Here is a 17,500-nt window from a genome sequence, read left to right as displayed (position 1 = left end):
CAAGACCGAAATTAAACGTTTCGAGGCATCTATGAATAAAATTCCACTCAATCGAGTCAAACGCTTTCTCAAAATCCAAAAACACGGCTACCCCTGGAATTTTCTTCGCTTTAGTGAAATGCATTCATTTGTATCTGCTATTAACCTAATACTTTCTCCAATGAACCTTCCTTTAACATATCCAGATTGACAGGGATGAATTAAGTTCGGCAAGATCTTCTCTAAGCGCAGAGCAATGGTCTTCGTCGCTATTTTATAGTCTACATTCAGTAAAGATACAGGCCGCCAGTTTTTTAAATATTCAGTATTCTTCTTCTTCTTCTTCGGAATTAAGGAAATAATCCCATGACGTTGAGAGATAGAAAGAGTTCCGTTTCGAAAGGCGTAATTAAAGCTACTTACCATAAATGAACCGAGCAGGTTCCAAAAATAGCGATAGAATTCAGGCGTTAGCCCGTCCGTGCCGAGAGTTTTATTGTTTTCCATAGCGTTTAATGCAAGCTCACACTCCTGAACCGACATGACACCTTCGCACGTTTTCGCGATTTCTTCTGATAATGCATTTTCTATTTCAAAGAACTCATTGAAAGTTGAGCAGTTGGGGTCCATATTTCTTGATGTGTAAATCTCTTCGAAAAAGCGTTCTTCTTCCTCCAGGATGTCCTTCGGGTTTGTGATTTTGTCACCTTCATTATTAACTAAGGACGTTATATGTTTCTTTTTTTGGTTCCTTTTTTCTAAGTTATAAAAGTATTTACTATTTCTCTCACCATGCTCGTACCAACGCGCTCTACTACGCACGATTGTTCATCGTGTTTTAATACCGCAATTTTGGAAAGCTTGAATTTTATTCTCTAGCTCAGTCTTAAGAGAATCGCTGTATGACGCCTGGAGTTTGATTTGCAATCTCATCATTTCTGACAAAAGAATTGATTCTTCGTCACGTTTTCGTTTAGCTTTCTTCTTTGAAAAAGCTATTGTAAAAGCACGAATTTCCATTTTAATCATTTCCCAGTACAACCCTTTGTCGTTGACTTGTTCATGCTTTTTTGCAAACATTGGAATTTTAAATGTTAACAGTTCCACGTAATCAGCATCTGACAGCAAGGAGTTGTTAAACTTCCAAAACCCTGGCCATCGAGGGAGTTCACTTTCGTTAAAAGACATGGAGAGAGCGACGGCGGAGTGATCTGAATAAATGGTTGGAAGTATTTTGCAATCCTTTACGTGATCTTTTTGCTGCTTTGAAATAAAGAAGTAGTCAAGTCTACACTGTATCTTCATTGACGGGTTAGCCCATGTAAAGCCTGGTTGATCTGGATTCTTGAAACGCCAGGAATCAAGTAAATTATGTGTTTTGATTAACGACTGAAGCTCGTCGAGAGAGGCTTTTTTGCTGTCTATCGGTCTACCGCCTTTTTTGTCTGAAGTGCTAATTGTACAATTAAAATCACCTCCCAGCACCAAGTTGTCATTGGCGTAAGGCATTAGAAATTCTTTTGAAACGTCCCTGAGGAAAACAACTTGTTGGGTTGTATCATTCGGTGCGTAAATGTTTACTAAAACCACTTTCGTACCATCAATAATAGTCTCGGCTAAAATACATCTGCCAGAATTATCCGCATTAATTTTTTGGAAGTCAACGTCAAGACGTGGTTTGAATAAAATCATGACTCCTCTACTATGAGAGGAGCCATGACTGGACACGATTTTGCCTCCCCATTCTGTTTCCCATCTTTTGATGGATTCCGGCGAGGAATAAGTTTCATGCAAGAAAATTATATCCGATTGCTGTTGGTGCAACCAACGAAAAACTTGTCTTCGCTTTCTCGAGCCGTTTAGCCCTCTAACGTTAAGTGATAGCAGTTTATACATTTGATTTCTAATAACAGGATAGACGGGGTGTCCAAGAAATAATGAAAACAGTTTTTTTAGAATTATGCTCACAGTGCGGTTGATATTTGTGGCCAGGCTTGATTCTTGTTACCTCGTTAGCATCGAAACAAAGTTGATCAACATAACAGGAGAGAAAGCTAAAACGAAAGCACATGCAGAAACACATACAGAAACACATAACTATTACAGACTTACCTAAAGCTTTGTACGGCATTTTGACTGGATATAGAAAGTGGAAAGCTGCAGCTCTCAAGTAGGTGGTTCCGTAGACAAAAATAAATAGATAAATAAACTAAACTGCATTTTAACTTTCATTTTAGCTTAATTGTCCATTAAACGCCCATAGAAAGAAAATTGAGATGTTTCTTCACCACGGTAAAGAGCACCGTCGATGATCAACTTTTCGACATTGAAGTATGCATTTTTCTTCTCGCGTTTGGCCGCCTTTAGTATCGGATATAACAACTTTCTTACCTCGTCAACTTCTTTGGGAAAATCGTCGGATATTCCAAATCCGGTACCTCTTGGGAGATTTTTGATGAAGGATTTAATAAAAAATTTATCTTGAAAATCCGTCAGCCTAACTATGATCGGTCTTGGTTTAAGACTTCGCCCATTTGATTGTGAATGGCGCGACGTAATTCTGTGAACTCTGTCAAAACGAATGTTTTTTTCGTCGACTGGAAGAATCTTTAGCTTCGTACGCATGAATTCTCTTAGGGCGAGTTCAGTGTCATTGTTTGTTTCGTTTTCACGTTCCTTTATTCCAAAGAACTTCAAGTTTCCTCTACGACTGTGACATTCGAGTTTAACATGTCGGCGGTGCAGCTCTTTGATATCATGCTCGATGCGTTCGCTAGAAGTGTTATCTGCTTCTTGCTTAAGATTAACACCATCAAAGAGGGCTCTTAGGTCTTCTATCTCTGCTTGCGAGTTTTCCAAACTCGTTTGGAGGGCTTTATTTTCTTCTTCAAGAAGAGTAATCCTCTGTTTATAATTCTCCAGCTCGGGCAGTATAGCTAATAGCGCGTTGAGTTTCTCTTCAATACCGGAGAGCCTCGAGTTTGTAGCCTCAAGGCACTTCTTGCATCTATGCTTGTGATGTTGGTCGGACGCGTCCTCTTCATCCTTTTGCGAGCTTCCCTCTCTTGTTCGTTTCCTACCCTTTTCTGCGGTTCCCTTTTTCTTCGATGATTCGTCAGGCATTTCAAATAGACTTAACTGTATATTTTAACCACCACTGAAGCTGTGGCACTGACAAGATACTACAAGCACACTTTCGGTGTGACCGCCATCTTTCGTGCCTCGTTCCTCGTTCTTTCTATACGCATTAACTTCCCTTGTATTGCCTTGTTGCTGAGCTCACCTGATCTCATCCTTTGTATATTACTTGTCTTCCCTTAGCTGTGCAACCTGGCAATCTAACGTTCTCCTCCACCAAGGTATTATTTTTTGCCGGTTCCTCTAACGTTGTTTGATGCAAAGTCTTTTTGCAACTACCCGTCCTGCAGCTTTAGAAATAGGTCGTTTGTTTCTGTAATATCATTTGGTTCCATGAGAGCGAGAGCCTTGTTTGTCTCAACCTTTTTCTTACAATATTTCTCAGGTTCGGGGGAGGCTCTTCATTATTATTATGATTATGATTATAATAAAAGCTCCACTGAAGATACAGCAATGCCAGAAATTTTAGTCCCATCATCAGGAGGCAACAAGCAACCTTAAGGTAATTCCTTAGTATTGCATTGCGCGTCCCTACTGCGCACGATTTTCGCGTCATTAGCGCGCGCACATGGGCACGTGCGCATACAAAACGTAAGAGATTTCGCTCAAACTAAACCCGATAGCGAACTAAATGCTCCTTTTCTCTCAAACGAGCACGGTGACCCCCGATTTTTTTTTCAGGTATTTACTAAGAACAGTCTAATAAAGAACATATTTGAAGAAGAAACAAAGTTTGATAGTAGAACATGATTTTTTTTTGGAAAACAGCTCCTTGCTGGGTATATTTTACCCAAGGCGAGGACTTCAAGCTAACCACGGAGCTGTCCCAAAAAGTGCACTATTCCCACAACCAGGGAATCAAAGACGGCGTAAACGAAGCAATACTGCTTATGTAAATAAAAGAAGCTTTATTTTCAAAATAAAATTTTGTGTCTCTGAAGTAACCAAGACTTAATTCTATATGGTGATTTGAATTTTTAACGCGAAAACAATAAAAATACTCCATTTTAAGAGCCTGCTGACGCGTAAACAAGCACGGTGACCCCATTTTTTTATTGCATTTTTTTAATGTTCATATCATGAATGTTAATTACGCCAAGTTTCCAAAAAAGTTTGATAGTAGAACAATTTCAAGGGAATTACCTTAAACTTCAAGGACTATAATACAATACTTTATGTAACGAGGGTAGCACAACCTTAGACAGTTTTCTAACATGTGGCCCTCTTCGGACGATCCTCGCTGATCCCAGCAAGACTGTTTTTTGAAGTGCTGCCAACTCTCATTTTTTTGTTTAACCCTCAGCAGCAAAAATAATCCTTCTAATAAATTTCATTTCGTCATCATTGAAAGATAAACCTGTCTCTATTAACTTTGCTGCATGGTAGTCTATTATTTTCGTCTTTGTTTGGAGAGGCCGCTTTTCATAGCAACTAACGATTTTTCCAAACTCCCGACCTTCGGAAAAATCACTACCAATTTAGTTTGAACGTGTCCACGCCTCTTCAAAATGAGTTGAAGTTGTTCCGGGATTTGTCCCGACATTCGTAGTGCTCGCAATACTTCGTCGTCGCTGACCATACTTAAGCTTAGGTGGATCTCTTAATGATATTGCCCACAAATTTTATTTCCTCCGAGTAAACAGATTCCATTTTCCGAGTATTACTGCTTCTATTTTTCCGTTTAGAACGAACTACCTGAGAGCCCTGTCATAAGGTGATTAAGAACAAAATTCCTACAGTTTGCAGGAGCAGTGAAACACACGTCCTTACACCATCACGGTCGTCTCAGTATAAGGTTTCGCTCAACTCCCTACCCCTTGGTGCTGGTTGACAATTTCCCAAAATCCTCACCCTCTGCTGCTTAAAACTGATAGCAGTCCCTTCTCCCAGTTACCCGTTGCCTCGCATACTATCAAAATCCTGGGTCTTGTAAGTGGAATTCTATCAAACACAATGACTTAAAATTTGCTGACAATACATTGTGCATTATTTCGGGTTCAAACTAGATATACTGTTACAAAAAGGGGGTGGGAGCCATAGCGCGGTGCCGGGGTTGGGGTCGCAGTGTCTTTTTTCCACAATTTTTTTGTTGCAATTATTGTCGTTATTCTCCTGTACTGCTATTTTCGAATAATCGGGATCTGTCCTTCATTTATGATGGAAAGTAGTCAAAAAACTTGAGACACCTACGGAAACTCTTTAATAAGCAGGTTATTTTTTTTCCATTTGGAACTTTGCTTTTGTGTTCTTAATATCGAAGTCAAGGGATCGGGTTTACAATTGGCCAGCAAGTTCCTGTGCGAGTGTGACTTTAGCACAAACGCTTGGTGTATAAAAACCATTGTGACTTAAATAAGATAAAGGCTTATCAGATGGAGTATCCGGAATCCTTTGATCCCAATCCAGTTTTACAATAGAAAACAATAAAATTGACAACAACACAAACTCAGAATCCAGATTTTCCGGAAATTCTCTAAATTTCGAACGATGTTCGCAAGGACAAAGTCCGATTTTAGCAAACACGAAGTCCTATTTTTGCAAACACAAAGTCCCATTTTCACAAAGAGAAAGTCCGATTTTTAACAACTAACTCCGATTTTCCCAAAGACAAACTCCCATATTCTTAAATGTCCCTTAAGAGCTTCAGTAGGCTCATCAACTTTTCAGTTTTACCAATTCCAGCATAAATGATGGACAAATCCCGATCATTCGAAAACAACAGGACATGAGAATAACAACAAAAATTGTGAAAAAAGAAAAGACACCCCGATCCTAACCTCGGCCCGCGAATTCCCTCCCCCCTCCCTCCCCTCTCAGCCCCGCGTTTTGGCTCCTTACATAAAAAGGGAAAGCGACCCTGATGTTTTGAAGCATGCTCTCTGTAGACAAACAAGGTGAAATGAAAACCAAACACTACAAACACGAGCCACCGAAATGACATTTTGCGTACAGAACAAATTTCGAAAGAAAGTATAAATTGAAGACGTATCTTCTACCTTACACTTATTTTGCAGAAAATCAAAACGATACAGATCCCGATCTGTTCGAGGGAGACATGTACCTCACACGTGAACAGCGATACAGGGCTGAGCATGGAATGGATGTGGATGGATCTCCCAACAGGCAGAAAAGAGGCTCTACTACGTTTAGAAATAGGCTGTGGGAAAGAGGAGTTCTTGTTTATACAATCGACTCAAATCTCGGTGAGTTTCCGTAACTGAAAGAGCAGGAAAAAATACCTCGATACGTTCCTAGTGCATTTGGAAATTGTCATCATCATTTGCACTCTGTCGGTGCGACGATGATTGTTCTATATTTATGGTCCAATGAGAGTTATTCAGGTTGGCTGGTCCCTGGCCTGGGACTGCCATTGGCGGGTGAGATAGGAAACTGTTGGCAGTCGAAAAAAAAAAGCAGGAACCATTATTTTTCAATAAAGCCATGCTACCAACAGGCAACAAATAAACGCTGAATCTGAAAACTAAAAATGTTTTGATTTTTTAAATAAAACGTATTTGTATCAGAAAAATACATTTTCTAGCATGTTACGGTTTCCCCATCGTTCTGACTACTGAAAGAAAGATTTTTTTCGTTGGCCATCTTAGCTTAATGAAAAATAAGACGCAAACAGCAGTGTCAAACATTATAACCAAGCGCATTCTTTGAAATCATTACTGGGTTGCATAAGCCAATCCAGTCAGAAAATGAGTTGAATCTCTCCGTTTTTTCCGTGTCAAGAAAATGGAAAAGTTGCACTATAGGTCTTTCCTGTCAACTCCCCTACTGAGTATTGTCTTTGTGCCGTAGAGTCTTCTGCGCGTATTTTTGGCAGGTTTCAGAGGGCAGCAGAAATGCGTAGATTTTATCCGGTGGACACAGTAGAATAGTTAATTAACCTCCAATGGCGTCAAAGTCATTGTATTGCGAATGGCGTTATAGTAGATCTTTAACTAAAATATACTTTTATGGAGCTCAAGAATGAAACATCAATTGGATAAACAAGACAGGCGGTGAAAAATAAATATCTGAAATCTTCAAAGCGGCGAGTAATGGTCTTCGACAACAATTGCATCTTTCGCCGTCGGATATCAAAGTGAGCTTTGCTTGTAATATTTTGTTTTAAAAAGCGACCAAAGGCTTGCACAGTATTTTGCATCACATTATCAACATTGGTATGGGGGAAGAACCAATACATTTTGTGAAACTTCACTCACGGATAAAAAAATGTCTAATGTTTACGTGTCATGGGTTGTTCATCTCTGACGCGCAACGTTGTCAATTCACTTGGTATTTCTCACGAAGGTCTGGTCGATAGCAAATAGCATGGAAAGGAAAAGTTCGGAAACTCCTGTAAACGTTGTAAAGACCGATGATCTTCGCATGGTTTTTAGATGTAGTCCGAGGAATGGTCAACTTATTTAGCGCTCAGTCCAAAGAACACGATCTTGCTGATTGACTTCGTGAAGGATGTGCTTGGACAACCAGTTCAGAAATTTTCTGGTGTATCTGCCATTTACAGAGTACATTTTTGATACTGGACATCCATGTTATGCTCAATTGACACCTGTCAAATCAAGGTATCCGCTGACCAGTATCACGTGACCATACCACGAGCACAAGTTTAGAGCTCATCGAAGTCACCTTTTTTTTAAAAGTTGATCTCTGACCATGTACTTGTAGGATATCAGAGCCACTTAGGCGAGCCACAAAGGTGCAAACAAATCTCTTTAATCCAGCAAGGAACACCTACACAATTGACACTCGTTTTCTTACATTCCCGGATGTACTAACGCTCTCATCCGCTGACCTAATACACTACATCCCTTTCTCTCTTCACTTAAACGCCTACAGTCCGACATAAAAAATCTTAACTATCCATACGCTTCTTAAAACATTTCTTTGAACTCTCGTTAAGTTTCGATACTTATACTGAAGAAAACTTAAAGTCAGTCTGGTAATATTAATACAAGACTCTTGCAGTTCAGTAATTGCTCAAATGTCACTCTCGCAACACAACAACAGGTTCGATAGTCTTAAGTTGTCCCAGTTTAGCCGCTTTGGGCGGCTAGCAATTCTTCCTGATTTCCTCAAAGGTTTATCAGCTGGAGAAGCAACAGAAGGACCAACGTCTGGTGGTGATTCTGCCATTGGTACAGGATCCTCCTCCACAGCCGGCAACTCAGTTGCTTTGGTTTCATTTGGGGGTTCAGCAGCCTGTAATGTACTCTGGTGTTAGAAACGGTTTGACGTGCTTAAGATTTCGCTTATACTGAACTCCCTGTGGCGACTGTACTACCACCTGGTCTCCGTAACGAGACATTACTTCATAGGGTTCCTTCACATATGAAGGTGACAGCTTATTTTCTTTCTTCTTCTAAAGTAGAACAGTAGCTCCTTCCTTTACCTCTCGATCCCTGGTCCGAAACTTCCTATGAACATAGTCTTTGTTACGCTGTTTCCTTTGAGTGTCCCGATTACAGACTGCCTGATCACTTGCTTCGGTTTCCTCTTCCTCTACATCAACAAGCTCAAGCATTTTAGTGGTAATCTTTCTCTTAAACAACAGTTCCGCAGGACTCTTTCCTGTGGTTGAACGTGGTGTTGAACGGCAAGCCAACAGGAACTGGTTTACCTCATCCCTCCAAGCTTTTCCTTCGGCGTGAGCTGCTCTGACACTTTTCAACAATGATCTGTTTTGCCTTTCCACTTCGCCATTAGCCGTCGTCCAAAGAGGTGTCGTGTACCGGTGCTCAACTCCCATTTCCTCTAAATATTCTTCTACTTCCTTGGATACCAGATTTGAGCCATTGTTAGTACACAGACCTTTAGGTAATCCATGCCTTGCGAATTGGGCATCCAAGTAATGAATGATGGCTTTGCTGGTGGTTGTTCGGAGAACACAAACTTCTATCCACCGGCTATAATAATCAACAAGAACTAACAGATGTTCATCAGACAGTAATGGACCTAGTAGATACATGGCCACTTCTTCCCATAGTTGTTTGGGAAGCACCGTTGGCTTCACCGGCAGTGGTGGGACATTCCTGGTAACTGGCTGACAGCCGTAACACTCCGCACATCTCTCTGTGTCACGGTCCATTCCGGGCCACCAGACCTTCGGTGTAAGTCTTTCCTTCGTCTTAACAACTCCCTGGTGTCCTTCATGCGCTAGACTAACAACTCTCTTGCGACGACTTTGGGGGTCAACAATTCTTGTTCCTCGAAGAATTACATGACCAATAAAAGTCAACTCATTGAGCACAGGCAAGTATGACGTGGGAGCACTGTCCCATTTGCCTTCGATGACACAATTTCTGACGGATTGTAACTCTGGATTCTGTGCCGAGATCCGTTCAATCTTCTTGATTCTGAAAGCCGTAGGAACAGCGTGCAGAGCTTCCACACGCACGTATCTATCATCTTTTTTTGCACTGATCTGAGGCAGATATCTTTGTCAATCGGGAAAGAGCATTTTCTATATTCTTTCTTGAAGGCACATAACAAACTCGGTAGTTATAAGGTTGAAGACGCAGAAACCGTCGCTCTATCCAAGCTGAGGGTCTTGACTTGCTTGAATATATGACGTTCAGTGCTTCATGGTCGGTCACAAGGTCAAACTGGGGTAACCCATACGAGTAGAGGTGGAAGCGTTCACAAGCCCAAACCAAGGCTAATGCTTCCTTCTCCGTTAGACTGTAACGACGCTCCACTTGACTCAAACTTCGACTGGCGTAGCAGATGGCACGACTCTCTCCACCCTTCTCTTGCACAAGTACTGCCTAAAGTTCCACGGGACTAGCATCAGCAATAACACGGGTAAATGCGTTCTTGTCAAAGTATGCAAGAACTGGTGCACTGGCAACTTGACTCTTCAATTTCTGAAATGAAATCTCCTGCATCTCTCCCCAGACGAATGGCTCTTCTTTCCGTGCAAGTCTCCTTTGGGGATCAGCTGTTGTCGCTGGAATAAACCTGGCACTGAATCCCACTAGCCTCAAGAAGCTCCGAACTTCTGAAGGCGTTTGCGGTTGACTTGCTTCAACAACGGCTCTCACTTTTTCTTCAGTCGGGCCCGATTCCATGCTTGCTAAGCAAAACACCCACAAAAACCACTCTCGTCATTCGGAATGTGCCTTTGTCAGCGTTCGCAGTCAATTATTTTTCGCTAAGTCGCTTCAAAACATAATTTAAATTCTTATCATGCTCCTCCATGTCTTGGCCATGAACAATAAGATCAACTGCTATGTTGGCTACCCCCTGCAGACCTGCCATTGACTGCGTGATAATGTGTTGGTACTTTTCGGGTGCGGCATTGACACCAAAGATTAGTCATTTGTACCGGAAGATGCCATCATGGGTGGCAAAAGCAGTGATATCCCTCGAGTCAGCATCCAATTCAATTTGGTGGAAACCCCACCTCAAATCCAATTTGGATAACACAGTACTTCCGTGAGAAAAGCAGTGATATCCCTCGAGTCAGCATCCAATTCAATTTGGTGGAAACCCCACCTCAAATCCAATTTGGATAACACAGTACTTCCGTGAGAAAAGCAGTGATATCCCTCGAGTCAGCATCCAATTCAATTTGGTGGAAACCCCACCTTTGGATAACACAGCACTTCCGTTAAGGTTATCTCTCACGGATAATGGCCTCGTTAACCCTTCGCATATTGACACTGTCGTATGTCACCTGATGCCTTTGGTGCAATAACAATAGGGCTGGCCCATGCTGTGGGCCCCTGAATCTTCTCAATTCACTACTTGCACAATACCATAATACACCTCTATGAAAATGTCCCAAGAGAAGTCGAAAACAATACCTATGCAGATTATTTTTTTGGGGGGAGGGGGGTAAAAGAGGTGTATTATGGGATTTGTGCAAGTAGTGAATGATGTCCTGTTCAAGGAGTTCATTAACTTTGGCAGTTACCTTGTCTTTCAATGAAAAAGGCACTCGTCGCACCTTCTGAACCACTGGAGTTACACTCAGATCAATATGCAGCTTTAATTGGTAGTTCTTCAGTTTTCCAATCCCTTTAAATACACTGGGGTAGTTTGCTTTGAGTTGACCCACAAAGGAGTCGTCAACAGTGTTACAGTTCCCTGTATTGACAGTTTCTGCTTGGCCTACACGGAGAATTCCAAGATCTGTGGCGGTTGAATAACTCAACAAACAACGCCCAGTTTTGACCACAATGAAATCTGCTACAATCGTTTTCTCGGTTATGGAGACTTCTATCTGAAACTGGCCTTCAACTTCAAGTTCTCGGCCTCCATAAACATACAACGCTTTTGTGCATGGTTTTAACTCAGTCTTTAACCCCTGATGTTTAAGTTCTTGTACAGTACTCAAGTTAACTAGATTACTTACTGAACCTGAATCAATCAACATGTTTCTGCTGACGCCAACAATGCTTACAGATATCACTGGCTCAGCAGAAGATGACAAAGCGCATGTCTGTTCCTCTATAGTGAAAGCAAATGCCACATTCTCAAACGGACCTTCAACAAAATTGGCCTGTCTTCCTTTACCTGGACGCCCCTGCCTTCCTCTCGATTGTTGGCTGGTGCTTTGTTTTCCACGCTTCAAGCTTCCCTCTCCCTAGCACAATGACCACATTTGGCACACTTTCGTCCTCGAGCCGGGCAACTCCTGTCATTAGCGAAGTGCCCCTCATTGCCACAATTAAAACACGTTTTGCCAAAGTTCCCTTTGGATCCATTTCCCGAGGTTTCCCTAGCCACATTAGTGCTTGTTCCGGGCTCTTGATTCGGAGTAACCATTTGCTTCGCTTGCTCACGTGAGGCTTCCCACTTACGAACTTTATGTAATGCAGCCTCCAGAGTAATATTATTAACTTCCAGCAATTTCTTCTTCAATTCAAAATCTGCCAAAAACTTTTTAATCAGTTGATCTCGTAGATTTTCGTTCAAAGATTCACCAAAATTGCAATGACGAGCTTGTTTGCGTAAACGGACCATGAATTTGTCAGCTGTTTCCCCCTGCATTCGAGCTAGTTGACGAAAAACGAGGCGCTCATACGGGACATTGTCGTCGGCGCGAAAATGAGCATCCAGTTTTCGAAGACACACTGAGAAGACATCATCGGTCTCTGCGTTAATCGGTCCAGGATCTTGAAGATCTTCGTAAACATCTTAAACTTCGATACCTGCTAAATGAAGCAATTGAGCTTTCTGCGTGCAGCCTTCGTAATTTCCTTGTCATCCATGTAATACTGGTGCAATCGTTTCCACCGTCGGCAACGTTCCGCGACCTGAGAGGGCGACCCTGGAGGCAGCGCTGTTTCTACTGAATTGGCCATCCTCGTCGCCAATTTGTAAGACATCAGAACCACTTAGGCGTGCCACAAAGGTCTAAACAAATTCACACTCTTTGTCTTACATTCCCGGATGTACTAACGCTCTCATCCGCTGACCTAATACACTACAGTACTAGTTTTCGATTGGATCGCAGGCTCAAGCCAGGTTAACTTCTTATGATCAGGACACCTAATCGTTAACGAGGCTTCATTTTTCGCGCCCTTTCTGTGGCTCGACGCGGCTACACGGCCATACGACGTCAACTAAATCTCTAAGTCGACGCATTTCGTATTCAGGTGGAAAACAGTTTGGAAAATATTTTTTCCCTGCATTCTTTGCCGGTTTTAATCCAGGTTTGACATATATAGCTGTGGTCAGGACCACAATGGTGGCTATGAAGTTCTTTATTTGATTGCTTTTCGTCAAAGCTAAACAAGAAAAGATTCAAATTGTTTTATCCCGTAAATTCGTTGTTTAGTAAGGCCAGTAAGAATAAATAACCAGGGAACTCTATATATTAGCGAACAAGAAAAATGCTTAGAAGCACTTATTAAAGGAAAGGGTGTGTATGAAAGTCTTCAAAGTAGCCCCGATCGTCGCTTTCACCTTCCTCGGTATCTGCAAATTTATGTCCAAAGGATGCTCTCAAATATTCCCGGCTGTACAGAGGCTATTCTATATCTGACATACTGTGCAATAGAAAGGACCTGCTCCAGTTTTAAAAGATCTATTTCCGCAAACTTCGAAGCGAGACTTTATTTCAAAGCGATTGCTATTTCGAAAAGTCGTACACCCACGTCGGCCATGACGATTATCATATGATTATCACGGTTATCGTGTGATTATTATGTGACGTTCGGTACTGTCACGATAATCGTCTTCTTACATTACACCAAACCGGTTTGATCACTAGAAGGCCTCCTCCACTTAAGCAAAGGCAATCCTTTTAAGAAACGGTTTTTCAATCGACAAATGAAATGTCCAGGGTCAAAACTTGACTGTGGAACTTGATTGGGTCGTCATGTTTAAAGCACTTAATGGCCTATCTCGCCGCTTCGCGAATCGCTATTCCGTCGCTCTTAGAGAGGAAAAACCTCTTTCATCTAAGATTTAAAGCGTTCCTTTTTCTGGTCTTGTAGTCGTCGTTTTGTCTTTTATTGTAAAAATCTTGACATTCCTAACATCTAGCCTTATATACTACCTTGGACATTTGAGAACGACTGAGTTTGTCCTTGTAGGGGGAAAAGGACTTGATGCGATGAAGGCTTTGAAAAATAATTCGAAGATCAACGTACCCATAGAATTTATTTACGCAAGACTTCAGTCCTTTAGCAATGACTTCGCTTTGTAAACCCAAGTAAGGCAACCGCTCAGAGGGCAAGGAAAGGACTGTCAAGATTTTTACATTGGAAAGACAAAAAAAAAAAAAAACTACAAGACCGAAAAACTGAACACTCTAAATCTTTAACAATTAGTTGTCGCAAATCTGCTCTCTCGGATCATGTTTCTTCAACTGGTGACTAAATTGAAATGGACCATTTCAACATTTTAGAAAAGGTCGTTCTGACATGCAACCTAAAATAAAATAAACACTGTTGATTAGAGATTTAAAAGCTACCCTAATTGACATGTTAGCAGTGAAAACTGTGTCTTCTTGTATAGAAAAGGTGCAATATAAGTAATAAGTAGTATCGGAGGTACCCCGATACTACATAACCTCCACCCACTTGTAACTACTCTGTGGTAGCAGCCACCTCGAAAGCTTGGCTCCTTTTGCTGCTACACACTTTCTTCTTTGTTATGTTTAATTCAATGTATAGCTAGCTCTGTTTTTATTCTTTTTTACTCTTTTTGTTGTTATATTGTAGTTGAATAAGTGTGAATAAATGATTTTGAACTTGAACTTGAACCCCGAAAAACGTAACAAATTATTGAATATTACTGTTCACCATATATGGTAGTAGATTCCAACAGATTCCTACGGATTCCTGCAGTGATGTCATATTTTTCCTGCAAGGATAGACACGTCGTTACCAAAGCAGTTTTCCGAACAATGGCGGAAAGCGAGGAAAGTTTGTCTTTGGTTGACAAATGTTTGTGAAGTGCGGTTTAGAGGTGAATTGGAGAAATGATCGAACTAGACAATTTAAGCAATTGTCTCTTGATAGACACCTGAAGAATTCAGGTGACTTTAACGGCCCGGGATTCGAACCCACGACTTCTGTGATGCCGGTGCAGTGCTCTTATCATCTGAGCTATAAAGCCACTCAGTTAAGAGTCGGTCAATTTGTTGGCCTGAATATCTGTGAAGCGTCTGATACTTGTCCTTCTGCTGTCGAGGATATTTAGAAACAGGCTTAATCAATAGTAGCTTTGGCTAATAAACTGGAAAAAACAATCTGCAAATGGTCATTCAACAAAAATAAAGCTAGACTATTTAATTGTCTTATTATTGTAGGATTCCTGCAGCCCAGCGTGGATTCTTGAAAATTCCAACAAGCGCCATAATCGTTTATTATTATTATTATTATTATTATTATTATTATTATTATTATTATTATTATTATTATTATTATTATTATTATTATTATGCAGTATGTTGTACGTAAGTATGCTTACAGATATAAGTAGGAAAAGGTTCTATTGTGTAACAATCCCTACTGTTAAACCTATTTACAAACCAATTGGTAATAACTAACGAACCAACATTTGAGAAAGGAACAAGAGTTTATATTCCTTGATAACTCGTCGAAACCTTGAAAGACCTTGCTATGTTTAGGGTGTACGATAAAACTGTCTTCTGCAAATTAAACAAAACCTGGCTCCCTCTATCCAAACCTAAAAAACTTCCTAACTTTCTCCTCCGTCTCCATAGAGTAGCCTCCTAGTACATCAACTATCACATTAAGCTGTGTGATAGTGTGGCCGGGGAACTGTTGGCGCATCTCCCATCTCAACGGCGCATACTTGTCAGTTTTCTCCTGTTCCTTCAGTTCTCTGTTGGAAACCCAAGGGCAGCTCATCTCAATAAGGATCACCTTCTTCTCCTTTCTGTCCACAATTCTGTTAGCCCTGACTTCCGTATTTTCAGCGAATACTGGCACATCCCAGTACGCGCACGCTCGGTAATTCTTGTACTCGGGTTTAGGTGAGACTGGAGAGTACCAAGGGGGGATACTCTGGATAAGATCTAAGTCTTTCAGGAACTCGAAGAAAAAAATTTTCAAGGCTGCATTGTGTCTCTGCATGTACTTAGTCTGTGCCAAGGCACCACAACCGCTAATCACGTGGGCCATAGATTCTTCCTGCTCGTTCGCACTTCTCCTCAAACTCGGCACTAAACTCATCGTTCGATCTTCGTTTGCGTACAGCTTTATTGTGGTCTTGACTTTGGTCTGCTTATAAAGACTCTCAAATAACTTCAGTCCCCCGGCCTCCACACTTTCTTGGTAGGTATAGCAACTCGGTTGAACCGAGTGGATGGTAGCCTCCATTCTCTTTTATTATTATTGTTATTGTTATTATTATTATTATTATTATTGTTATTTACTAACTAGCATTAGTCGGTTTTTTTCTTTTAATTACCATTATCTGTCACATGAATTGTTTTGAAAGTATTACTCCTGTTACATATAAAATTTGTAGTTAACGGTCACTTCTGAGGATGGATGTTAAAGCATACGAGACGTGAACTAAATAATTTCAAAGAACTCTCTTTTGCCACCGCTGTTTGCTTTTTTTTGGTATTAACCCTTTAAGCCCCAATAGTGCCACTTATAGACTTTACTCTGTCTAATGCCAGACGATTTTACTCGTCAATTGGAGCCCCCTCGGGGCTTAAAGGGTTAAACTAACAATCAACGATCAATCAGTACAATCATGACGACTATGAAAGCGTAACATGTCACTATTATTCAAGATGGCGGAGTCCGAGAACTTTGAGAACAAAAATAAGCGCTTCTCGAACACAAACACTCTCTTTGATAAATTATTTAAAGAAATTTGATTGTAAACATTTTTTAAACTGGTTTGAAGTAATTTTTAGCTTTAAATGGAGGTTTCCTTTACAATCAAAGGATGTTACCAAGCATGAAGGAGGGTGTTATCAAACACGGCAATTGCCGGGGGATATTAAACTCACCTCGATCTGCTAAGATTAGACTTCTGATGTTGTTTTATCCAAGGGCTTCGGTAAAGTGAGAAACATGAGCTAATATAATCAAAATTGGAGAAATACTTTGAATGAATAATTGTCTACCGAAGTGGGGGTGAATGCAACATGCAGACGTGGGGCACTTTCAAGGACGTCGGAGGTTAATAATTATTTCAGTATATTCTACTCAAGCTGAATAACAAATGCCACGCCCGCCCATTCTCCCCACTGATCTGTTTTTATTGAGAAGACGCCTAATAGTCCTTTATTGTGTTTTTAGCCAGGTATTCCAGGGCAAAGAAAGCTATATCAGACGGAATGGACGAATGGAAAACAAAAACTTGCATCCGCTTCAGACGAAAGAACAATAACGACAACTCATATGTCCACTTTACAAACGGTGCTGGGTGCGTCCATTCTTGTTTCTCTTATCTTTTTAAATTAAGATACGTATATCCCCCTTTGTTTTTGTGAAATATTGTGTTTTACATCTTCTTCGATGATTTAGCATATAGTACGCGCGGGTATTTCCTCGAGTTGTGAGGACGTAGTTTTTCCGAGCCCCGCAGAGGTGACGAAAAATGTCCGCGAGTATTATATGTTAAACCATCGAATAAGAGATTTATTATTCCACTGCAAAAAAGGTGGATTATTAATATAGCGTAAACCAGTTTTTTGGATTTAAATATCGCGTCGCTAAAAGTGAGAATTTTGACGCACAGCTGTTGATTCGAGAACCTTAACCTGTGAATTTGTTGCTGAAGAGATTCAATATTTCTGGATGTTGACTTGGGGATACTCAGTCGCAAAACATCCGAAAGCCCCATTTGCTCCTCGGGTTCATGTGTTGGAGCACATTCGCCATGTTAATCTCATGTAACCTCTGTGTCAGTACAATCGCAAATATGC

At 40.9% G+C, this 17,500-nt stretch overlaps 1 protein-coding gene across 1 annotated transcript in view; it reads left to right on the top strand.

The window, feature by feature from the left end:
• Positions 1 to 17,500, top strand: part of LOC138015095 (high choriolytic enzyme 2-like) — a 67,100-nt gene that overhangs the window by 6,983 nt on the left and 42,617 nt on the right. Inside the window, exons 2-3 of the mRNA XM_068862012.1 lie at positions 6,132 to 6,320; positions 16,872 to 16,998. Coding sequence (XP_068718113.1) covers positions 6,132 to 6,320; positions 16,872 to 16,998 — 316 coding nt within the window. The remainder of the gene's footprint in view (positions 1 to 6,131; positions 6,321 to 16,871; positions 16,999 to 17,500) is intronic.

Source organism: Montipora capricornis, chromosome 9 (assembly GCF_036669925.1).
Source record: "Montipora capricornis isolate CH-2021 chromosome 9, ASM3666992v2, whole genome shotgun sequence".
Lineage (NCBI taxonomy): Eukaryota > Metazoa > Cnidaria > Anthozoa > Scleractinia > Acroporidae > Montipora > Montipora capricornis.
Note: the sequence above shows the minus strand (reverse complement) of the source record. Positions and strands in the feature narration are given on the sequence as shown.